A 26,228-nucleotide genomic window follows, 5' to 3' on the forward strand; every position below is an offset into this window, starting at 1 on the left:
CTTGGCCCTGCTTTTGTGATTACCTAGGGAATCCCCATTCACTTTTATGCACCAACTCCCTCAAATGCCTCTCACTGTTAACCACCTACCCCTCCAGTCTTGTGAACTCTCAGTAAACACCCGGAGCTAAGTTAACTACAGTCATTTTCCTCTTTTTGTGGATGAATGTAGTAAAGAAACTCACAGACATTAAGTACCCCACTCTGAGCACACTGCTAAGAAACGGATAGAACTGGGACCCAAGATTTTCAGGATGGTAAAGTCTTGGGATTCTTAACTTATACACTCCTCATCTGTCAAGAGTACTTGAAAACTGGTGGCCCTGGCTGGCAAACGCATCCTACATCCTACCGTATTCTCCTTCTTGGTGTACTCAGTTTAGGACAAATAAGAAGTAAGTAAGTCTATGGTTTTTGGCCTCTGTTTTTAGCAAATGTCCTTGAAGACTGCTCTTGTCCTGAGGATAGTTGCGTGGGATTTGCTTTCTAGTAGGAACTAAACAAAGCAGGTACAACCAGAGATGAAGAAGCCTGACTTTCTGGAAAGTGGGATATGCTCATGAACACAGGTCACCCACAGAGTGAATCCCACTGCATTTGTCTCAGCCTCAGGGACTCTGAGGTCTCTGAAGAGGAGAATGCTCAGAGTGCATGGTATGGTACAGTGCCATACTGATCTAAGCTTCCACTGGGGTTCATTGATGTGGTGACTGGCTCCCTTAACTTTCGATAACTTTCCCACAGATGGAGAAGGCAGGGCACAGTGAAATTACCAACCTATCTGCTACAGTTATTTTTCTTATGGCTGTGACCTTCAGGGCAGGATTGTGACTTCTGACTCACATTGTCTTCTGTGCACGGTTGCTTGGCTACATGTGCTCCATTGAAACATCATGGCGGTCAAAGCATGTTGTAGAGGCTTTTCTATAACTCACCTCATGGTGGACAGGAAACAGAGCAACAGGAAATTCCTGGGACAAGTATCTATCCTTCCAAACCCCCACGCCGTCCTCAACCCTCTGCCTGGTGACCTTTTAGGCGCCACCTCCTCAAGTTTCCATAATCCCTCAAAACAGCAACCGTCAGATGGAGACCAATGTACAACACGTGGGTTTGTATGAAGACTTTATAACTGCCATAGACTCAATGATTAATAGTGGCCATTTTATTCTCTTCCCCTGGAAACCCCACGGTGGGGTGGGGTGATTTGCTACCTTTGATAGAGTCTACTGCTATAGATGAACAGGGTTCCCCTTCCTAAATCAGCCAGTGCGTGTTCTTCTCCTAGGGATGGAGAGACCATTCTTACTTGGCTATTATCTTATCTTTCATCTGTGACTTTCAAAGTGAAAGACAAAACCCTGTGGAGCATAAAATTCTAGAAAAGATGAGTGAAGGCAGTCCACTCACCAGCCATGGGGACTTGGTCCCCAGGCTTGCAATACTGTAGTTTGGAGGGGCTGCTACTGTTAATGAGTGGGTCCTACTTGGAAGAAGTTAGCAGGAGAATGTCTATGTCCTGGGCCTTTCTTGTCTTTCTGTTTCCCAGCAACTAAGTTTGTAGACTGTGTTTTCTGCCACGCGCTTGTGCCATGATGCACTACACCATGAACAGACCCAAAGTCACGGGCCAAATGATCATAGACTAACACCTCTGCATCCATGGACCCAAACAAAAGGAGTTCATTTGCTCGGGCATCCTTGTCAAAGTAAAAGCTGAAGAACACAATCGGCAAGCAGTCATGGAAAGGGAAAACCACAGACAGAGAAGTAGATAAAGCGGGCAGAGGTGGCTTGCAAGGAGGAAAGGTCCAGAGTGACTTCAAGTCTAAACAGGAACCCAGCACAGGTTGAAGGACACGTTCATTTTCATCAACATCTGTATGAGATGAGGTTGATAACAAATTAGGAAGGAAATGTGAAAGATCGACGAGAAAAACATAGCATATTTTATCTACACATTTATTGTTTCAAACATTACCAAAGGATTTTGTTGCCTTTAATAAAAAGTGGCCTTAAACACAGTGGAAATGGATGCTGATCAGCCCTGCGGTGTAAAACAGAACATCCGGCAAAGCGTGCCTTTTACAAATTTGCTCAGAACTTAACAACCCAGTGACCACCTAGTTGCTTCTTTGATTTGTACAACCAGCAAAAGTATTTAAGGGCACACACAGGGGGTGGGAGTGGGGTGGGGGGGGGGAGAAGAGGATGACCTAGCTGGGTTTCTTTACTATGAAGCTGGTTACAACATCACAACCAAATACCACTCTGAGAGCTTCACTTGTGAAGTTGCATCATAGGAAAGCCAGTTTAAGGACTCCTGCCCAGCTTTTATTGAGAACACACGGTCTCCCAAGCGTTCCTCTGATACGAAATTTTCATTGGGAAAGCAATGCTGTTAACAACAGCTTCACTAGTTTTCTTTACTTAATGTTTTTCGGTATTCTTCGACGGACAGTGGGTGTCTCTGCTCACCGTGCCACACAGCAGGCCTGAGCATCTCCTTTAGAGTAGCCTTGCCATGGCAGATTGAAGTGACTTTTTGAGATCATGGTGCCAATTACAGGAGTTAGTTCAGAATTGAGGCTCTCTGACTACCATTCTAAAGCCCCTTTCTTCCATCCTCAGGCTGACCCCTGGGTCCTACAGCCTGGGTGGACAGTGGTTCATAAGCTGCTATGAACGTAGGGACCCGAGAAGACAAGCTCATTCAATAAACCTCGGCTTCACTCTTTGGTATGTGACCTGTTCGCAGCTCACAGAATCTCTCCAGCGAGTCAGGACCAACATTTTAATGTGAAATAGGGTTGTCTAGGAAATATGAAAGGATGTGATGCATTGCAAAGATTAACACTGTTGACATAAGTACATTATACAGCAAGATAATATATGCATTTATTTTTTATGTCCATAAAGAAAAATGAATTTTTTCTGGGGGGGGGTCACAAAAACTGAGATCCTTGGTATAGATAATGCCAACTATGGACCTGCTAACTGTGTTCCTTTGACTGAAGCCACACCCCTAAGTGTGTGGGTGGGTGTGTTTCTGTGTGTTTGTGGGCACACATGTGCATGCACATGCATGCCAACACACACACACACACAGACACACACTTGGATGGTAGATAAACAGTGATGGCCAAACTTACTTATGAAGAATTTGGGAGGTTACAAAATGACGTAAACTTAGGGACAGAGCCTGGCCTTTGTTCTCTTCAATGTTCTTAGTGCCTGATACGACACACTAACTTGTACAGGAAACTCAGAATATTTGTCGAATGACTAGAAGGAAGTGAGGGAGGTTTACAAATTTTTAAAAGACTCCTCTTAAAAATTCAATTAGGGCTGGAAATAAATCCAGCCAGCGCTACATTTATAGAAGAGCCTTTCCAAAACTTTCATTTGTAAATTGGGTTTTGGAACTTCTGCACCATTCCACATGGTAGCTGGGACCTCAAGCCAGAGAGTCCACAGCCACCTTTTCAGCCCCAAGATACGTGGGAAACTAGAGCGGAGATGTGCGTGCAGCTGTAACGCACCCTTACCACCCAGCTAGGAATGCCAGGGACAAGTCAGGGAGCTGAGTTCTGTGCCTGCACCCTCTGCCTTGTTGGACCAGCCTCTGCAGAGCCAGTTTTGATGGGTGAAAAAAGATTTGATGCGCATGATAAACTGAAAGCTTATCTCCCAACCAGGGCAGGGGGAAGAAAAAAGGACGAGCCACACAAACAGCATCCACTGTGGTGACCTGGTGCCTAGACTGTGAACTGGCCATTCACAGAGGAGACAGACAGAGAATGAAGGTATTTCCATGGTGGCTTACTCCTGTACTACAATCACACTTCAGCCACAGCCTTGAGGGATCAATCCTTGCAAAGCAAGATCATCCATTTGATACCTTCCTTTCCTATGTTTCATAAATTCTGTCATTTTGCTCCTCCCCAGGGAAGAGGCCTAGAAAAGTCAATCTCTTAAAACCTATCTTTGGGGCTGGAGAGATGGTGAAGCTGGCAAAAGTGCCCGTCACACAAGCCCGAGGACCCAAGTTTGGTCTCTGGAACCCATAGAAGGCTAGATGCAGTGACTCACATCTGCAGTCCTAGCACCCTTATGGCAAGATGAGAGGCAGAGACTGAACAGGAAGTTCACAGGCCAGCTAGCCTGGAGGACACAGGCAGTAGAAGCCAGAGAGACCTGCCTCAGCAAGGAGGAAGGAGAGAACTGACGCGTGAAGTTTGTCCTCTGACCTCCATGTCTGCACTAGTGTACATACACATATATACACACACACACCACGCATCACACACACACACACCACACACACATACATACCACACACATCACACACATCACACACACACCCATACACGCACATACACACACACCACACATATGTATCACACACACCACACACACACATCACATGCACACACCACAAACACATATATACATAACACACACACACACATCACACACACACCCATACACATACATACACATACCACAGGCATGCACACATGCACACACACACACACCACGCATCACACACACACACACACACACACACACACACACATATACATAACACACACACATCACACACACCCATACACATACATACACATACCACAGGCACGCACACACGCACACACACACAAATCCAATTTGTAATACAAAGCAAGAATCACAAAATGTACATGCTTTTTCTCTGTAAGAGAAGAGCCACTGTCAGTGGACTGTTACCTTCCACTCCGACACACTCTAACCTGTGGTTTCCCTGATATTCTGGGTTACTGTAGACCAGAATGGGACATGAAAAGCAAGCAGACTGCCAGCTACTAGAAAAGGCATAGGCAACAATAAAGTGTCAGAGTGGTGGTGGGTGCATTGGGGGGTGAGTATCACTGTTTTACAGAATGTCTAAGAATAACACTGATGATGACAACTCCCAGAAACTGGAAATTATTTTAAATGGCCTATAATGTTGTTCATAAGAGGGGAAAGAAACAGCTTCTGTTATTATTAGTAAAGCTATCCTATTGGAAAATCAAAATATTACATCCCCAGGACACACTGAATAAAATACTTTAAATATTTCTATTTCTTTATTTAACCTTTAACGTATACAGGTATTTTGCCTGCAAGTAGTTCTGTCCATCATGTGTGTTCCTGGCACCCATGAAGTGGGAGGACTTCAAACGCCCTGGAACTAGAGCTACAGACTACTGTGAGCTAGCATGTAGGTGCTAGGAATCAACTCTGAGTCCTCTGAAAGAACAACCACTGCTACTAACCACTGAGCCATCTCTTCAGCCACCCAGTACTATTGATGATGGCATTTTGGGTACATTTGTTCTGTCATTTCTAAATATTCTTATAGCATTATGTCAATCATTTAGTAATTCACTGCAATGTTTTTAAATTCTTACCCACGGACGGCAGTAGGATGAACTACATAGTTTCCCCCCATTTCCCTGGTTCCATGGCTTTAAGTTTGTATGTCCACAGTTGTCACACAAAAACCAAAGCTTGATCTTTCGTCCTGAAGGTCAATAAGAAATGCAACTCTTACTGGACTAAACTAAGTATTTCTAGGAAAGCTAAAATCCTGACTCAAGTAAACTCCATGAATTTTGGGAACGTGATTAAAAAAGAGCCAGGGAAGTGGTGAGTCGTGCTGAACACATCTCAGAATCTGCAGAACTGGACAGCCATTCATACCTGATGCACAAAATACTATAGCCCTGGCTTGAGTCTTGGTGTTCAGGAATTTTAATGCACCTTGTTAAAAAAAAAAAAAGTCAGTGTTGATCTTGCACCGTAGGTGATGAAACTGAGATAAATTGTCTGATAGAAACGTACAGGAATTTCTCATTCATTTGGTCAAGCACGTGCTTTAGCATTTGGTCTAATGACTCTTACAAAGCAGAATGTCCAGAGGCCTCATCCAAATGACTGAAACAAAGAGTAGAGATTTCTAGTAAGTGAGATGGGTTTTTCAATTGTGAAAAAACTTAATATGTTTATCTATGAATCCATATGCATGCGTGTGTGTGTGTGTGTGTGTATGTGTGTGTGTGTAACAGTATCAACACCATTCTGGATGCTGAAGATTCAAAACAGTTCCTGCCATCAAATGCATTACTGTCAGGAAACAGACATGTTTGATACCAGGCTACTAATCAAAGGATGCACACTGGTTGTGAGAGTGGAGAGTGGGGAGGAATTAGGATGCTTAAGGAGGACGGCAGCAAGCATATGAAGAGTTGGAGGCAGCCTATACATGCTGGTTTGGGGGTGACAAGCAATCTAATTTGGCTGGAGCATGAACACTCACAATGAGAAGGAATACCAAAGGAAGACTTTGCTGTATTACGGAAGTGGGCTCTGTCCTCACAGATGAGGACAGGCTGGGATAAGGACTGGGTGGACAGAGCCTGGGGCCAGGAACCAGTTGGAAGGAAATCTCCATCATCCAGGTGCTAGGCCAGGAAGTCCGGAAGTGACAGAGTAGAAAAGAGAGAAGCATGGAGAAAGTCAATTGTTAGAACCAGGGGCTGGATTATGGGAGCCAGGACCAGGTGTGAAAGGAAGCCTGGTGGGGAGGGAAGAGGAGGAAAGAGGCCTTTCCCTGGCATTTCAGGCTCTGCTGACGACCAGCTGTGGGATCTGGACAAGGCCTTTCCCTCCATGTGCCTCTGCTTCATCATCTGAAATAAAGGCATCAGGAGAGATCAGCAGTGCCTGAGCCTTTCTATGGAGACCTAGGATCCCAAGGGAGCTGTAGGAGAGACAGTTGGGAGCTGGGTTAGAGGCAGGAAGGAGAGTGGAGTGGAGATGCCCAATGGGCTATGATGAGACAATATCATGGGAATTCAGGCCTTTAGATCAAACTCACCAGACACCCCCGTTATATAAGAGGACTCCTTAAAAGTTGTTTTTTAAAATTTAACAAGCACTGAATTGTATAGACCATCTCCCAGGTCCCCCTGAACTTTCCCATTTGAGTGACCAACTTAAAAAAACAAAAACAAAAACAAAAACCAAACCAAACCAAACCAAACCAAAACAACAACAACAACAACAATACCAAAACCTGGTTAACCAAAAAAAAAAAAAAAAAAAAAAAAAAAAAAAAAAATCCCTGCAGATATTGTGGGTGTGGAGGCCTCTCATTTTCTAGGACCCCACCAATCTCCTCTGCTTGTTTGATCAACGGTTGCACAAGCTATGGGGCAACTGGACCAGTGACCATGATCCCGAATGAACGCCAAAACTCTCAGAAAAGAGGAAAACTCTCCAAAAGGCCATTTGGTGCCCTCACTCCTCCATGCTACCTCCTCCCAGGACCCAGTAGGGTTTTAAAACCACATAGACACCACTGCAAGAAAGGCCTCTGCTCAGGGAACAGAGGAGCGGAGTCCTTGAGGACTGTTGTCTGGCTTTGGTAAGCTGAGTTATCCCTCTGGGCTCCGTAGAAAGACAGCATCACCCCCAAAGGGTCCCAGAGGCCCCTCTCACTTTCACATTCCAGGATTCCACAATTCTAAAGCCTCGGAACCCCCCTGTTATCTGAACAGTCCCCTGATCAATAGCATATGCTGTGGGGCTTGGTATGGCCCAGTCAGATGGTCAGTATGCCGAGGGCTCTGGGCTGTTTACTTTACAGATTGGGCAACTGTGGCTTAGTGAAATCTCTGAGTCCTGCAAACGACGGCTCTGAGGCAGAGGGCTCAGGTCTAAATTAACAGCAGATTTTAGCAGCACAATGCAGGGTGAAACCCAGGTCCTAGGTAAAACCCCTGTTGCTAAGGCACCATGAAGATGGAAATGAAGAAAACCAGAAAGCCAGTAACTCCAGACCAAAACACAGCTGAAAAACTACAAAGTTTTTACTCACTCCCGCTTGCCTTCCTCTCGCTCTCTCTCCGTCCTCGGTCTCTCTTTTCCCCACTCCCACAATTTAAAAAAAAAAAAAAAAAAAAAAAAAGGCCTTTTGTTGGAGAGAAAAAACCTAAAAGAAAGAAAGAAAAGAGAAATTGAAGAGGCAAGGGGCAAAACTTACTGAGAGAGTGTGGCCAGGCAGCGCCTTCCCTGGGACCCGGATCCGCTAAGCATGTCCGCAGCTGGTCTGGGCAGGAGTGACTGAGGTAGGGGACCTGGCTGGCGCCTGGAGGTCAGAGCATGGGCTGGGCCAGCACACGGGCCATATTATCTGTGGCCGAAATGCTCTGGGCAGGATGCGCCTGTCTTCCCTTTGTGTTAACACTTGGGTCTGTCCCTGTGACGAAAGTCTGGGCTTGTCCTCAGCCAAATCTACTCCTCCCTACCCTTCCCCTCCACACAGGATCATCTGAGAGCTGATTGTTATTTTTTACTGTAATCTCCCTAATAGAAGCCCATCAAATTTAGACCTGAAGGATACAGGGTGCCTGGGGAGTTGCAGACTTTAAACTGCTGGGCTGTAGGGGTCAGTATGACTGGGAAGGATCGCCATGAACAGTTTACACACTTAACTCTGAGAAACCAATCACTAATTTGTGAGAGGATAACAAGTCGAAGCGGGGAAGATGCTGCGGTGCGCAGCCTTTGGGAAACAGTGGCTCCCGCTTGTACTCTCAGCCCAGTTCTGACATGATGAACAGAAATCAGCCCACCAAAAAGTTCGTCGGCTGCCATTCTCAGGCCCTCATCCTGAGCTCTGTTCTCAATTAGCGTTGGTGTAGGTGGCTTCCAAAGCAAACAGTTCCCACTGAGAAATCAAATCTGAAAAACTCCCCTCATCCCTTTTATCCAGGAAAAGGAGCATGACAGAAAAATGCAAACCACACACAAAGGCGGAAGAGTCAGGGTCTTGCTCTCCGTGATGGGCTGGACCTTACAGGGTGTCCAGTGTTTGCACTCCCCTGAGAGAGTAGGGCAGTAGTCTGCCTGGGAGCATGCCAGAACAGCAGGCCCTTCTGCATCAGCGGCACTATGATGGTGATCTCATGGCCAAGCCTGGCAAGAGAGGCTGGTCACCAACAGCTTGGAAAGCCGCCAAATTCCAGCCCCTGAGGAAGGGGTGGTGTTGACCATATCTGGAGATGACACCTCATCTTGGCTTGTGTTATGCATACATTTCCTCAACTCTGATCGCTGTGGAGGCCCTGATGGAGGGTCCCACTTTCTGTCCAATCAGAACAACTCTGGTCACTGTCTCATAGGGTTTAGTTATTCCTTGGGTAAATAGCAGAAGCAATTGTCTTGGAGGGCCTTAGCAGAAAATGGAAGAGATAGCTGATGGATAGCTTTGTGCCACACAGAGACAGGAACAAAGCTAAAAGAAAGAAAGAAAGAAAGAAAGAAAGAAAGAAAGAAAGAAAGAAAGAAAGAAAGAAAGAGAAGGAAGAAAAAGAAAAAGAAAGAAAAAAAAAAAAAAACCACCAAAACAAAACCAAAAAACCAAAAATCAAAAAACCACCAACCCACTCAGTGCCAGAGGGCAAAACTACCTAACTTCCGTCACTCTTCCTTTCAGCAGCTTTAATTCAATTAAGCTAAGTCTCCTCATTACACATAGCTAGACACATTTTCCTGCTTAACCCCTATGCTGTTACCAGCGCCACAGTTGGTAAGTATAATTCGGTAAACTTCAGATGCAATTACTTCTACACGTGTATCCTGTGAACTGTAATGATTATCACTCAACATTAACTAAAGGGCAGAAGACACTCAGATGAACTTCGAGATGCGGCTTCCAGCTTGTCTCATTTTCTTCCCAGAGCTGGACAGTAAAATGTATACCGAGGCATTCTGCTGCTTTCCTCCCTATCTGGTTTTGTTGCTTTGTTTTCTTTTATGTCTTCCAATTTTATTTGTTCTATTTTATTGCGTATAGAATTCTGTGACTTGCTGTTGTAGGCAAAACAGTTCCCTTCTCTCAAGATTCCACACCCCACTCTCTAATCAATATGTTATCTTCTGTGTTTGCCTCTTTCCGAGTTAGTTTACAGATGTGATTCAAGGGTCGGTATGGAAAAGGGGGGATTGCCCTGGTATATCCGAAGTGTGTTCCATCTAATTACATGGGGCTTAAAAACAGAAGGCTTTCTGCCTGAGCTCACAGGGAGCTAGGGCTATAGGAGGAAGGGAAGAGAAGCCAGGCTGCTGGCTGTGGAGGAAGGAGAGCAAAAGCCCAGGAATGTGATTGCCTCTGGGCCTGTGCTGGGGCCAGGAAATGGATTCTCTCTTACAGCCTCCAGAGAGAATGCTGTGAGCCACCACCTAGATTATAACCTGTTGGGATGTGTGTCAGAAGTCTATAGGCCTGAGGAAAGGTAAGTCTGCAATGCTGAAAGCCAGCACACCTGTAGCTAGTTGTCACAGCAGTAATACAGAAAACTGGCCTATCTTATGAATGAGTCTTATAAATCTCATAAAATAAATACGTTTTACCTCTTGATTCCTCCCATCCCTACACACTCTAGTTCTGGGGAGTGGCAAATAGAGTTTTGACACATCCAGAACGGGTTTACAAAATACAGTAGCATAGAGATTTTTTTTTAAGTGATTTTTAAAAGCTAATAGTCTTGGTCTCTCAGTCTCTCTGTTTCTCTCTGTCTCTCTGTGTGTCTGTCTCTCTCTCATACACACGCCCCTACATTACCTTGGGGGTGGAGTGCAAGAATGTTGTCATTCTTCTGCTCCAACACCAACGTTTATGTGCTGCAGGTTAACTAATGAACAATCGTAGAAAGAATATCCACCCAATTATCTCTGCAGTTGTAGAGACAGGAAGAGGAAAACCATGTAAATAGTCTCAAGCTGGCTTTCTGCTTTCAATATATAAAGTATATATAGAGTGTCTGTCTGTCTGTCTATCTGTCTGTCTGTCTTAAGTACACAACGGTGAAACTTACTGGGTCGTAGCATGATACCTTGTAAGGCATAGAAATGAGAATAGTGAAAAGAGAGTCTTAGACCTGGAGAAGACACCAGCAAGGGACAAAGAGAGCACAGAGGCCAGTGATGGGCAGACAAAAGGCAGAGAGGCAGAGCAGCAATAAGACAGTCGGAAGCTCTGAGCAGGGATGGAGTGGGCATCAGTTTCCCAGAGGTCATCAGAGAGCCTGGAGTTGGAGTTGGAGGGGGCAAAGATGAAAAACCAGCTGAGAGTGTGGGCACATGTTATGTTCAGGCGTATATGCTTGGGTAGTTGGCAGAGCAGGCACAGCCTACAGAACCAGAATGGCTGAAAGCTGACCTGATGACCAGCTGCCTGCATCAGCAACCCCACCAGTCACCACTCAGCAAGACAGCAAACATCATGGGTGAGATGACAGGTCAGGACTCAAACCACAGCAATCTAGTCTTCGGATTCTCATAGACACTTTCATTTCTGCACATCATATTGTTTAATGTTTCATCAAAGAGACTCTGGCCTGGGAAGGTTTGATGGAGGTCAAGCGTGGTCGAAAGGAACAGTTCCCTCCATAGGGTGGTCCTTTATTAATAAAATATGATTTTAAAAATAACTTTACTCCATGGAGGTGGGAGCCTGGGACACATGATCTCTTCCAGACTTCCTAGGCTGTAATGGTTGTTTAAGAACAGCTTCTATGTGGAAGCAATTCCCTAGTGAAAAGAGAAATGTATGGGAGTGCTGTGTCCGTTGCCTTAATGCACATAACACACATGCGCACACAGGTCCTCACAAAGCATCCTACCACTGAACTACCCCAGCTTTCTTTTCATTTCTTTGGCGTTAGCGAAGCCCCAGTGCAGCATGTCTGTACCCACAGAATGGTGGCTACTGAAAGACACCAATTGTTTCCACAAGGTATGTCTGAGTGAGTGTAGGCCAATCTTGGATGCCTGAGTGACACCAAGCTGTTGTCCCTACTTCTGTCTCTACTTGGATAGTTTTAGAATTCAGAAGGACCAAGAAGGACTCAGTGTCCATTTGGTGCCTCCAAAGGTTGTATATGCCACAGGACATGAGATCCAGCTTTTGGTCCAGAGTCTCTGAGTGGGCTCCAGTGATAATGGAGAATCCTCTGCAAATGACTTTCTGGAAGAGGGAGGCGGGGCCAAACAACGGGATACATAGTAAAGTTCACAGTCATCCTCTATGATATACATAAGTTGGTGAGAGCCAGCCCACTGCAGATTTCCGAGAGCAGAGGGACTTTTTGTTTGTTTGATTTTTAATTGTAGGTAAGGCAGATGTCCTGAATAAACAAGAGGTACTAAAAGTCACATTATTTAAAATGGCTCTATTCACATCTATGAACAGACTCCATTAAGACAAAAATAAAAGCTGTAGGAACTCTTCACCTTTTAATTCATATCTCATTCTGAAGTTAGACAAGTTAGCAGGAGTTAAAAATACTGTGACAAGAATGTACAGTATGGGTAATGTAACTTCAGAGACTGTTTCAAGAATTCAGTGCCCCTGTGGGTCCCTCAGACTACACCTTCTTCCTCCCAACCAGAAGGTGGCTCTGCTTCTGAATTTGTCTGCTTCTTGTGACTTTCTCCAGAGCCACCTCTTTCTCCTCTTGTGTCTCATCCTACAGGGTCACCAGGAACACCACTAGAGTGTAATATTAGAGGCTGAAACAAGATAATTTTCTGCTGAGAAGGCTAGGCTGATTCCATGACAGGCTTCAAATTGACAGTTAAGAACACTAGGCCTAAATCTCTGTTTCCATGAACTGGGCAATCCAGGCAAGTCCAGGCCTCAGAAGCTTCCCTACCACGGCCTGAGGCAAGGACAATGGTTCACCAGCTGTTTCTAGACTTCCTCAGCTACTTCCTCAGCAACAGTTTCCAGATCTCCCCAGCAAGTTTCCAGCCCTCACACCCAGGTAATGGAATGTCCATAGAGACAGACCCAGCAGATTAACATAAAGGTCACCTATACCAGAAGTCTCTAATATGCTTTAAATCAGGCCTGCAAGCTCACTTGGTTGTCTCTCTGTTCTGGTAATGGAAGACCCCAGCATGCTGGACTTCTGCAGAATAAAACACTCTTTGACTTTGCATATTATTTGATTCAGGGGTATCATTCTTCAATGAATCATGTACCCTTATATTTGGGGGTTCATCTGGGATTCCCTGTAGACACCCTGACCCAAATAATGAAGTGTTTTGCTAATCAGTAAGTTCAGGTGCCTGGTTGACTTTTGTTTTATCCATATCTGTGTTTCTGTTTAGGGTCTAACTTTATTTCAGGTTTAATCTGGAGACCAAGAGGGACAAAGCAGATGTGTATTTTATCACCCAGCCAGGGGCAACAGAAGATGCTCACAACCCCCTACCAGAAGCTGGAGAACTTGCTAGTTCTCATCTGGATTCTGAACTGGCTGTGGATCTATGGGTCTCCCGTGAGCAGGGAGGAAGACTACCTGAGACAACGTTTTGGTTTGTTTTCTCTGGAATGTCCTTCTGTGTCTATCTATGTGTATTCTGTTTGTGCTTTTTTGTACTCTCATAAAAATTTTTCTTTGATTCCTAGGATGGGACAGGCACAAAGCACCCCACTGGACCTTGTCCTGAACCATTATAAGGACTTCCACCAAGTCACAGACACTCGGGTCTGGTTGTTTGTCCCTGAAAACTAACTATCTCTTACAGGAATGAAGGAGGGGACTAGGCTTAGTCCACTAGGCCTGAGGAGGGGACTTTCCATCTTCCCACCATTTACAGGATAAAGCCTGGGGCCACCTGGACCAAATGTTGTGGGCCTCACCACTCCCCACCCTTCTTCCTCTAAAGGAGGGTCAGACTCAGCCACCTGCCTTGCTCCCCCTTTCTGATTCTGAGGAGGCTCTCTGTTCCCCTCCTGCTGCTCCTGCCCAGCCAGCACAGGTGGAGGGAAGAGCAGCCCCTGACTCCCCTGACTCCACTTCGAGTCCATCTCACACTCTGGCCTGTACTGCCCAGAGGGCCAACTCTACTATGGCCGTACCCCTCCAGGCTACAAGACCCCCAGATGCTCAGGGGAGACAGTTTATGACCCAAGTGTCATTTGCCTGTAACGATCCTTACAATTGGAAGTTGTGGAATTCCCCATATTTAGAAAGACCATCATCTCTCATGGGTATTCTTCTAGATTCAATCCTGCTGACTCACCAGCCCACCTGAGATGACTGTTAGTAATTGCTCCAAGTCCTCTTCATGACAGAGGAGAGAGAGGATCATGGGAGATGCCTAGAAATTGGTTCTGGGAGCAAATTGCTGCCCACTTAAAGCCAGGCTGATATCAATGCAGCCTTTCCTTTGACTTGACCCGACTGGGATTTTAACACTGCTGAAGGTAAGGAGAGGCTCCAGATCCAGTGCCAGATTCTGATGAGGGGCCTCCAAGAGGCTGCCAGATGGCCCACAAATTTATCTAAGGTGAGCCAGGGGATACAGGGAAAGAGAGACAACTGACTTGGACACAGCTGATTCAAGGATTCAAGAACTTACCCACCACCTCTGGCTCTACAGGAGGACTTGGGTGAGTACCGGTGGGCCCACCTCCAAATAACTGTGCTCCAGGATGTATTGAGGTCCTGACTTGGAGACATGCCAGGAGGCCACACGAGACCGGCTATAGGAGTTGAGTCAACTTGGCTACTGAGTGCCTGCTAAGAAGGTCCAGCTCTGCCAACTTGAGATCACTTATCTGGGGTACATTTTTGGGGGTGGGGAGTGGCAAACTCATGCTGTTGGACATCTGGAAGCAAACCATATTTGCATCTCAGTCCCATCAACCAAAGGCAAGTACAGAAATTTCTGGGATCTGCAGGGTTCTGTAGACTTTGGGTGCTAAGGTTCACTGAGAAAGCCAAACTGTTACATGATACTATCAGGAGTCAAGAAGAGAATGAACCCCTGAGATGGGCATGGCTGTTAAGACTCTAGGAAGAGCTTTACTGGAGGCGACAGCCTTGGCCCTCCCAGACATTCACAAACTTTTGCACCTGTATGTTGAGCATAATTTTTCTTCTGCTCTCCCTTCCCCTTTCTCATTCCTTCCCTCTTGGGATAGAAAATTTCTATCTAAGGACTACTGGTCAGGACAGATGGTTCAGTGGATAAATGTGCCTAACATCTGACAATGTGAGTTCTATCACTGGAATCCAGAACCAGCTCTCACAAATTTTCCTCTGACCTCAACATATCTTTTAAAATAGTTTCTTGGATGAATGGTTGTTACAAAACCTTGGTTCTGGTTCCAGTGAAAACCACCCTCAGCATGTTGCTCATCATTCACATTGTATGACCCTAGGAAAGGAGGTATATAGATTTTCACACAGAGGAAATTGATTCTAGGGCTTAGTGATATATTGTAGGTTATAGATTTATTGTATATAGATACAACTACATTGCAAAAGAAATCATGAGCTGATCATAGGGGTGCTGAGGATATATTATAATGCAGGGGAAAATATCATATCTTCAAAAAAAGCCACAGAATTATTGGTGTGGACCACTTTTATTCTAAGTATCTAGATGGCCTCATAACCACAAGTGGTTTTTTTCTGGTGGTTAGTTTATACATCTGGATATTAAACTTACACATGACTTTTATAACTCTAATCAAATCCAGATTTTTTTCCATTGACACACTGATCTTTTTTTTATGGAACTCAGACCTAGATTAAAACATATTTGTTTCTAGAAAATAGTCTACTGTATGTTTTGAATTCTGTGGGTACTCTAGTTCATCATATACTGTTCATCTTATATGAATGACATTTCATATAATTGTATGTGTTGTTTTATATGTTAGGTGTTTCCTATTTTATAACTACATATCACATGGTCAATGCATGATTATGACACCTTTAGAAATAAATGTTTCTACATATTTTTTCTTACTAAACAATTCCCTTGCTTTCAGAGAAACATCCTAACAGTTTTCCGTAGCTGATACAGCTTAGAATGGTATCAAGCATACAATAGACAGACAATAAGTACTTGACACTTGTTTCCTGGGTTGAATAGGAACAAAAATAGAGTCACTACATCAAGTTAGCCACAAGCTGGCGTTTTATGGACTCTAGAAACTGCTGCTTCAGAAACTGAATCTTGGGAGTTCCAGAATGTACAGGTCTCTGGGAAGTTGGCCCATGGCAGATGACAGAGACAGCTGTATGTATCATAATGTTGATGGGCATAGGTCAAAGAGGTGGTCTAGCTCTCCAGTACCTGCAATCTCACTCATTCTCTGGCCAGAATAACTCCTGCTATACTTCACCCATGCAAAGAGAGGCCCAAGTCAACATCTCTCAGTGAGTGATGACTCCTGATGTTAGCAGATGAGCAAGCCTGTGTCAGCTGGGTATTCTGACACGCCTGCTTCCAATCCTGGCTTGAGCTTGATAGTTTCTTCTCACCACCTCTTTCTTTAGATTTGCTAAATTATAACTGGATTCTATACACTTTGGGCTGGGCTATCAGTGTAGTTTGAGCCTCACATGTTGAATTCATCAGAAAGGCTCTGCAGAACTTCCAGGTGCCTCTCTTGGAGCACCCGTGGGAGATTATAAATAGATAAAGATTTTTTATTTTATAAATAGATGAAAGATTTTCAACATTAGGATTCAATTTTACTTTGAATTACTCAGCTACAAAATCAAACTTTCACTTTTAAAGCAGAAAAAGCAAATGAGTTCTTCCTTTGTCTGTCTGTTTGTCTGTTTACTTTTAAAGGTGCATTTTTACTTTTATTTATGTGTATATGTGTATGGAGGTGGGGTGAACACGTGGTTGTGATGCTTGTGGCAGCCAGAAGAGGGCACATGAACCTGGAGTTAAAGGCAGTTGTCAGCCACCCAGGGTGGGTGCTGAGAACTGAACTAGGGACCTGTGTGAGAGCAATAAGAAGTCTTAATGGCTGAGACATCTCTCCAGGACCTGTTCATACATATAGTCTAGGGCCAGGAAGGTGTACTTTTTCTTGTTTTGTTTTTCCAAACTAAGGTGGGGGTGGGGTGGGGCATTTGATACCAAGTCTCACTCATTTTTCCCCCTCATTTATAAGTCAGAACTCACTTATAAAGATTTTTTAATTTAAAGAAAATAAAGTGGATAATACTTTTTAAAAAAGCATACACTCTCATTAAATTTGAGAGCCAGTTATATGAAATTTGAACACAGCTTTTCCAAAATATAGTTCAAAGTAGGGAGGGCTGGAGTAATCTGAAATTCTCCCTGGCACTGCAGAATCCCGAACCTTCCCAGGACACCTTCAAATCATCTTTCCTTCTGACTCTTTCACAGCAGATCCAAGATCAAATAGTAAACTAAGAATTAACACACATAATTCTGAGGCTCCTCAAATTGTGCTCCCAGGCCCACACTGCTGAGCATTCTAGCTCATTAACCTTCGTTACAGATTTTATGTTAGAAAATTAAACAGGGTATACTTTTGAGATGAAGAAACTCAACTTAGACCAACCCTTTCCCCTTAGTCTGAGCAGAACTATTTACGAAAACAAGAAAAAAAGAAGTGTTCCTTACTAAAAATAAGCTCTGTACAATTTCATTTCTTTGGGTTGTAGTTCTAGGGTACTGATTTTTTTTCCTCTTGTTTCTTTCTTTCCTGGTCCATCATCATTTCCAAACGCTAAAAAACAATGCCCCGTTTAGAGTTTAAACGGTAGACCCAACTCTCACTTAAGACATTTTCTATTTCTGAAGGAGTTGGTAAATACTGACTTGAAGTTACTCGTTCATCATGTGCCCCTTCCCATTCTCCTGGGATTAGCTGAAGCACTTCACGGCTCCCAACCACATGCATGGTCTTTCATTAGAGAACGCTTTGATTATATAGTTTGCTCACTGTTGGACTCCCAAGGCTTGGGCCTGAACCCTGCAATTTGATGATTATCTGATTTTACAATGTAGATACCAATTGTGGATAATACTAAGTAAGGGCTTAAGTGTTACAGTCAAACAAGGAAATAGACTCTTCCTTTATTCTTATCATTTGCTCACACAGTGCAGCTAAGGGAGTGCAAATGGTCAAAATTAAACGATGCAAAAGTCCAATAATAATCCTAGGGATAAAGGATGCTCATCTTCTCATCTGTCCAGAGGACAAGATAGAGAACTCAAACCCGGTGGCGAAAAGGCTCGTGTGGAGTAAAGGCACTTCAGGAAAGACCCCATGGTTGCTCCTCCCGGGACACTCCTAAGGCTCTAACATTTCTGCCTCTCCTTATGTAACTTAGTAAATCTAACCAGGTTCTGCATGGACACACAGGTACAAATAAAGATGTATTTGTACTCATTCACTGTTGTGTGCTATGCTTAGGGGAGATGTAGCTTGTGGTCTAGGATCTAGTTTGGTATGGGGATAAACATGGATACTGAATAAAAAAATGGGGACAAGACTGGTCCTAGGTGTGGCTGAGGAGAAGGTTTATTATAGATATGAGGGAGAATTTGGCCAGGGGCCTCTGGAAGGGTCCAAACTGAATCGAGCCAGCAGAATGACCAGGGTCAGGAAAGGGGGTAGGAGGGAGCAAGAGAGGAAGAGAAGGGGGGGGGCAGTAAGAGAGGAACTGAAGACCAAGAAACCAATGGACCAAGGACTAAGAGGACACACAGCCAAAATGGCTGGGATCTATAAGGAAGAGAAGCTGGGGAAAGAGAAGATAGAAGAAGGGAAGGAAGGGAAGGGAAGGGAAGGGAAGGGAAGGGAAGGGAAGGGAAGGGAAGAGAAAGAAGGGAAGGGAAGGGAAGGGAAGGGAAGAGAAGAGAAAGAAGGGAAGGGAAGGGAAGGGAAGGGGAGGGGAAGGGAGGGAAGAGAAAGAAGGGAAGGGAAGAGAAAGAAGGGAAGGGAAGGGAAAGAAGGGAAGGGGAGGGAAGGGAAGGGGAGGGGAGGGGAGGGGAGGGAAGGGGAGGGAAGGGAGGGAAGGGAGGGAAGGGAAGGGAAGAGAGGGAAGGGAAGGGAAGGGAAGGGAAGGGAAGAGAAAGAAGGGAAGGGAAGAGAAAGAAGGGAAGGGAAGAGAAAGAAGGGAAGGGGAGGGGAGGGGAGGGGAGGGGAGGGAAGGGAAGGGAAGGGAAGGGAGGGAAGGGAGGGAAGGGAAGGGAAGGGAAGGGAAGAGAAAGAAGGGAAGGGAAGGGGAGGGGAGGGAAGGGAAGGGAAGGGAAGGGAAGGGAAGGGAAGGGAAGGGAAGGGAGAGCTAAGGTGTAGGGTGTGTTGGCCAGGGTGACTCTCTAAGTGTACTTGTCAGTATGAACTGAGGGGAACCGGTGGCCAGAGTCTGCTTTGATATGTCAAACAGGAACCTTAGCTAGACATTTGTCCCAGATTTCTTTGAGACACAACAAATGGAAGATTGTCAGTAATAATTCACAAATTTTAAAGTGCTCTATGAGACTCAAGGAGAGGAATCAGTCACTCCGTGTATGTCTGAACCTTCAAGGTGACCACTAGTTGCTGGTTACAAGAGGCCTGGGCAGGAGGAGACAGTGGTGTGAGCAAGCATGAAAGGCATCTTTGCTGGTGGTTCCTGCTCAGAAATGTGAACAGCATCATCAACACCCTTTCAAGTCTTAAATTCACTCCTTCACTCCAAACTTCAGGGAAAGAGAAGTTAAAATGGCTTCTGGGTCCTAAGCTCTTTTGAGAAATGACACGTTCCAGGGTGGGGGTGGGGTGTGACATTCGATAGCTTTTTTTTCTGCTCTCAACCCAGAATGCCTGAGGGCCACGGAGATGGCTAAAGGAAGCAGGCAGAAATGTGTGAGTTTCCTTTAAGCACCAGTATATGACCAGAACGCAATCCGCAGCTCTCCACGAAGTCCAACAGAAAGAAATCTGATGGACACGAACCCGCAAGGCTCTTCAGTGCAATGCAGATCTGCCCCGTTTCACCCTTTACACACACACACACACACACACACACACACACACACACACACACACACAACCTCAAAGATCCTCTTATAAGAAGAAAGTGGCAAAAAAAAAAAAAAAATCATACACTGCAACTAACTAGGCCACCAAACTACACAATTCTGTGAACTTCCATATGGTGACGGTGGCCATTAAGAATGGAAGTGGTGGAGTTTTACATTGGATTTCATTCTTCTTTTTCAGATATATTTTTATGCACTTACCCGCAAAAAAAATCCATGACAGAAATAAAAACTAATTAGCTTCTTATCTTCTTTCATAGCTCATCTCTATCACCTGCATTCAGTCCTTTTCATCCTCTAACGTCCAGCCTCTCTTGTTCTCCTTCCTCCACGTTATTCTGCATTTGTTCACACATGAGCACCCATTACTGGCTAGATCCCTCATATGAGGGGGAACCTGGGTTGTTTTCCTGAGATTGTGTGACCTCTATACTACATCAGCCTAAGTCCATCCATCTTTCCTGCAAGTTTTGTGATTTCATTTTTCTTTAGAACTGAACAGTATTGTATCGAATACATAATTTTTATTATCTATCCATCTGTTCAAGGACAACTATCTTCGATGTAGCAAGTAAAGCCGCAATAAATGTGGGTTGAAAATATGCCTATGGGAAGGTATGGCACTCTCTGGGCATAAGCCCAGGGGTAAAATAGCTGGGTCATATGGTGGCATTTACGCCTTGGGTGGTATTTTTTCACATTTTCGCTTGATCAGTCACCCACAAAGGTGCTAACCATATCAATGAGAACACTCAGATTTTCGAAATCTGCATGTATGTCTGTGTGTGGGTATGTACACATATGGGGGGTGCAGGTATTTATAGAGGCCTGAAGCGGATGTCAGATTCCCTGAAGCTGGAGTTATGCTTGGTAACTAAAAGTTTCTTTCTTTAGTAAGTGTTGGAGAACATGAGGCCTGTGTTGAAGGCTAAGAGCTGTACACAGTAGCTGGGGGCTCTTGGGTTTGTGGCTTCCTAAGGTCAAGTCCAACAATTTTGGACCTACAGCCCCTTCTTAGAGATCGCAAGTAAGAGTGCATTCATTTCTGACATGATAACCAGCGGGACACCAGAATCTGTCCTGATGGGTAATCCTGTGACGGCTCTCACAGAAAACTTGCCCCTTAGAGCCCCTTAGCTCAGCTCTGCATCCTGTAATGATGCCCTTGCTATCTAGGTGCCCATGGTGTCAGGTGCCAGAGAGCTAAAAGATTTGAGAATTTCCACCCCGTTACAGTCTTTAGTTTTACAAATATTTTCATTTTGTTCAGTTCAGAAGCCACCCAGCAGCCATAGGGATAACAGTCCCCAAGTAGCCAGGACATACCCTGCAGATACTGGCTCAGAGGGAAAAATATGTAATTGGAATGGCTGGCTTTCATGGTAAGGCAGGAGGGTCGAGGGCTATTAAACGCTATGTCAACTCTGTCTATAGAAAACAAAAAATAGCTGAGTTCTCTTAACAGCAGCCCTTTTCTTATTCATCAAGGAAAGAGAAATAAAGAAGAAGCATTACATCTCCCAGAGTGGGGCCCCCACTAAAGATGAAAAAAATAAAGGTTTACACAACAGCATTGATTAGAGAAACAGAGAAACTGTTCGAGGAAGGAGTGGGCAGAGGTTCTCATGTACTGGAGCTGCCAATAGCGCCTTGGGAAAGGTGCCGCGTAATTAGACCTGATGATGCCCCTGGTCTTGGAACCAGCATGGTAACCGGTCCTCTCATGCTGCCTGTGTGCTCACTCACTTCCTGCTCAGTTATTTTCCATATTTGTCTCTTGAGTTCCCCCCAGAAAATCCTGCCAACAGCATGAAGTTTTCTGTGGGAATCGAAAATGGAGTTGACGCTGTCCCTCTAAGCAGGCACACCAGAGCATCCATCTCCAGAAAGAAAGCCCTCTTTTGTTGCCTAGTTGCAGATGCCAGTTCTGTGAGTTCTCAGCGGCTTCATTTGGAGAGCCCCAAGATGTATGCAGAATTCCCAGGGCACCCATAGAAAAATCAGAAGCATGTATTGAACACTTTTCTGGAATCTACTAGTTTGATTCCTAAGTGGCACAGGAAGATGGGAGCCAGGGAAGATGTGTGACAGGGGACAATCCATGTCACCACAACGGAAAATATGAACACCAGAAAAATTTCCCATTCTAAACAATGTGGGTTTAAAATATACTCTCTGGAGACTCTCCTGAACGCACAAGCACAGTGCTATTTATAGTGGCTGGTGTGTACTTTACCAAGATTTTTATTCCAACAAAGGAACTGTATGTAAGGTAGGCAGCATTGGGGTGGAAAATACACTCTCATATTTTAAACTTAGTCATTCAGTACTAACCTTAAATGTAATATCAGAGATCTCACTAATTTAGAGTAACCGGAAGAAGAAGCCAGTATAAATGATGAGACTTTTTTTTTTTTCAAGGCAGGGTTTCTCTGTGTAGCCCTGGCTGTCCTGGAACTCACTCTGTAGACCAGGCTGGCCTCGAACTCAGAAATCTGCCTGCCTCTGCCTCCCAAGTGCTGGGATTAAAGGCATGCATCACCACTGCCCGGCTATAATACTGTCTTGAAAAATATGCAAGCATACCTGGTAACTTTCGCCAGACCAACAGAAGCATCTGGTGTGTGTTAAAAAAACAAATGAAGGAAAAATTACTTCTGATCAGGAAAATAGTTTTTCAATACAAGTGAATGTTTCTAGAGTTATTTTTAAACATTTATGATGTTGTGTTCTCTGATGTTTAAAAAAAAAACGAAGCCTTGGAATGTAGCTTACATAGTTCACATGTTAATCAAATCCTTTATTTATATATAGTTCCAAGTTACACTGTCCTACAGTCTGCTATAAATAGTTAAGAATTCAACACCAGAGGTGTCTGAATTAATGCAGAGTTATGACAAGCTAAAGCATGTCTCTAAGACTACCCAAGAACACTGTTCGTGGCCCAGCAAGCAGGAACCAGGATCTGATGTTCTTCACAAAGCATGCTCATGGCTCCTTCACCTTCTTCCCAGATAAATGGAAATCCACTGATACAGATGCATCTTCCAGCTTGCTGGGATTTCCAGCTCCCGGATATTGACTTGAAGTATTGTTCTGGACCTCCAAGATGATTAGAGTCAGGAACCTCCTTAGAACACTCGATCAGCTGAGTGAGAGTTCCCTTAATAACATTCCAGAGTATTCTACAATTATTCCTGCCTGCTATGTCCACCTGGCCAGATGACAGTTACAAATGTGGATCGCTCAAACCTACTGGTCAGTGAGGACATTCAAAGGGGTGGACTTGATCCATAAGAACGTGATAGTTTTCATTGCATTTTTTTCTGTGTTTGAATGACAATTCTTTGTTCACAGGACTGAATACTTCACTCATGTTCCCAGCAGGAGACAACATATGAATCCTTTGATCCTGTGCATTTAGGAAGGCAAATCTCCAAGCTGTCTCAAGCAAACAGATAAAAAACATCTTTGTCGGAGAGTCTAGAGCAGTGGTTCTCACCCTTCCTAATGCTGTGACCCTTTAATACAGTTCCTCACGTTGTGGTGACCCCCAACCATAACATTATTTTCCTTGTTGCTTCATAACTATATTTTTACTATTGATATGAATCACAATGGAAATATCTGTGTTTTCCAATGGTCTTAGGTGACTCTGGTGAAAGTGTCACCCCCAAAGGGGAGCCACAGGTTGAGAACCACTGGTCTAGAGGAAATCTTTTGAGTGTCTCACAACAAGGCTCTCTCAAAGCTGTCACTTAAAGTCAAGCTTTGACTTAATGGATTATTCAGGACTCTGGCTACTTACCTAAGTGGAGCAGCCAGAGGATGGCATTGGAGAGGAGTCTTCAGGGGATTCAGTAGCATTGAAAATGTGCTAACTCCAAAGTGGAGTTATGAGTTTATAAGGGTGTGTAGTACAATGAGATAGAGCCCTTCTGTCTACGTCATAGTACACTGTTTTGTGTATGTCTACTTTTTAATGATTAAAATAGACCAAAACAGTTATTTGGAATTAAATGTTTCAAAATTATTTTATAAAAATCAGACATAGAACTTCCATTATACACACACACACACACACACACACACACACACACACATATATTTGCTGTGATAGCATTGAAGCCACAAATTAAATAATGTGAAAAAGCAAATTATAATTTCATAAGGCAAAAATTATTTAAAATATATAAAGAAAATACACGAAAATAAACATAAAGACTCATTCAATGGAGATAAAGCTATGTGTTAGGAACAACACTGTCTCTTACTATTTTTTTGACTTAATTTTAAGCCATTGAAAAATGTAAAGACTCTTAGCAAAAAGGTACATTTTTTGTTCTCTAATCACTTTCAAGTAAGCTAAAACAGACTTGAACTGAGTAGCAATTAGATCCTAGGCTAACAACATAGGGACAGTGCCCAGCTCAGTGATACCCCAGAGGGCAACTGTCAAATGCTTCAGTTTCCTGGAAGATACTAATTTAGTCTATAGAGAAACAGTGAGAACAGTAAAAGCCGACTGAGCACCAATCATGGTTAGGAACTCTATATGAGGTTCATTGTTATCATCATGACACTGAGGCCAAAGACTATTAGGAAGCTGTTTCCAGGTGATAACATGATGCAGTGATCAGAGCCACAAAACTGAAATCCAGAAAAACATTACTTTGTTATCAGAGCATCAATATGATTTTAGTATCACTGGACACCTATGTCTGCCATTGTGCTGATTTCTCTGCGCGGATCAAATAAGCTTGCTGGGTCTGTGAGAGACTTCATTATCCATTCCCACTTACTGTTGAAGACAGAGAAGCAAGAGACAGTGAAGCAGTCTTTCAAGACAAAAAGTGCTGGCTAACGGATCTGCTGAACATCAGTACTGGAATACCTAAACACCACACCATTCTGCCCTTTCCCCCGGGGACTCAGGATCTGTTTTTTATAAACATCATATATAACTAGAAAGACAAATTTACTAGTGTTTTGAGGATTTTGACAAGCTTATGTGCCAGATGAGAATAAAGTTATAGACCAAGCATGCCAGGCTCTTAAGAATTTCAATTCCTAGACTGGATGATGATAGTGCACTCACGCCTTTAATCCAAAGCACTCGGGATGCAGTGGCAAGTGGATTTCTGTGAGGCTGAGGCCAGCCTGGTCTACACAGTGAGTTCCAGGATAGCCAGAGCTACACAGAGAAACCCTGTCTCTAAACAAAAGCAGCAGGAACAACAAATTCAGGTGTAGTGGCTGAACACATGCTGTTAGGTACAGCCTCGCTTTATGATGCTTCACCGAGCACCACAGTGTAGGATACTTTCAAGTATTACAAGGTTAGCATCAATTGGTCTAAATGGGTCACTTAGTAATTCATGAGGGTAAAGATACTGTCAATCTAGAAAAGGGAGAGGCGAAAGAAGGGAGAGGATTAGGCATGAGTGTGTGAACTTTATTCTTTTGTGGCTAGATACAAACTAAGAGAACCCGGCAACAGTAACCTAAGAGAGGAGGATTTATTCTGGCTCACGGTTTAGGGAATGCAAGCCATCAGGTCATTTCAGGTATGAGAGTGGAACCAGATCTTGCTTGTGGTAGTGGAAGTGTCAGGTTGCTCATCTCACGGGGTCAGGAAGCAGAGAGAAGTGGAGCTGGCCTGTAACTCTCAGGCCCTGTCCCATGTCTGTGTTCTGCCAATTAGGCCTCACATCCAAAACAGTACTACAACTTTTCCAAATGGCTCCGCCAGCTAGAGATGAAGTGTTCAAATGCATGAGCCTGGGGGGGGGGGGAGGGTCATTCACACTGTAATCACAACAACTGGAAGTTAGACTGAGACAACAAAGTTTTAAATATGCATAAAAGGGGCCCGGAGAGGTGGCTCAATAGTTAAGATGGCTTGACTAGCTGCTCTTCCAGAGGACCTGAGTTTTCTAGTTGGGTGGCTGTTGTACCTCTAGCTTCAGGGGATCCAGAATCCTCTTCTGGCCATATGACATATGCATGAAACTGTAAGAAGTGTTTTTAAGTATCCTTCAAACTAATTACTAAAAGAACTTTAATAGAAAATACAGAAACAAAATTCAATACCGAAGGCTAGTCCCTCCCCCCAACCTCCCCCCACCCCGCTGCCCTTTTTCTATTCTTTTTCTTCTTTTGGAGTAATCAATCTTCTAAGAGAACTTTTTTTGGGCAAACATAAGTACCTTAATGATTTATACAGTTTCAAAAGAATGTTTCATTTAACTTCCTAATGGAAAATAATGTTCTGCTCAGACATCTTAAGATGTATTTTTAAAAGACTTATACTTGAGA

The 26,228-nt window shown here is 44.0% G+C and overlaps 1 protein-coding gene across 9 annotated transcripts in view; it reads right to left on the reverse strand.

Moving 5' to 3' along the window:
* Nucleotides 1-26,228, reverse strand: part of Cald1 (caldesmon 1) — a 175,288-nt gene that overhangs the window by 59,529 nt on the left and 89,531 nt on the right. The window contains exon 1 of one of the 9 annotated variants that reach the window (XM_076913567.1): nt 8,068-8,378. The exons of 6 other annotated variants lie outside the window; for them this stretch is intronic. In XM_076913567.1, the coding sequence (XP_076769682.1) occupies nt 8,068-8,120 (53 nt within the window). In that variant the 5' untranslated portion in view covers nt 8,121-8,378. Of the gene's footprint in view, nt 1-8,067; nt 8,379-26,228 lie in introns of those variants that run through there. 2 more of the 9 variants (XM_076913565.1, XM_076913564.1) reach the window with 2 other exon arrangements.

The sequence above is a fragment of the Arvicanthis niloticus genome, chromosome 15, assembly GCF_011762505.2.
Source record: "Arvicanthis niloticus isolate mArvNil1 chromosome 15, mArvNil1.pat.X, whole genome shotgun sequence".
NCBI classification, from domain to species: Eukaryota; Metazoa; Chordata; class Mammalia; order Rodentia; family Muridae; genus Arvicanthis; species Arvicanthis niloticus.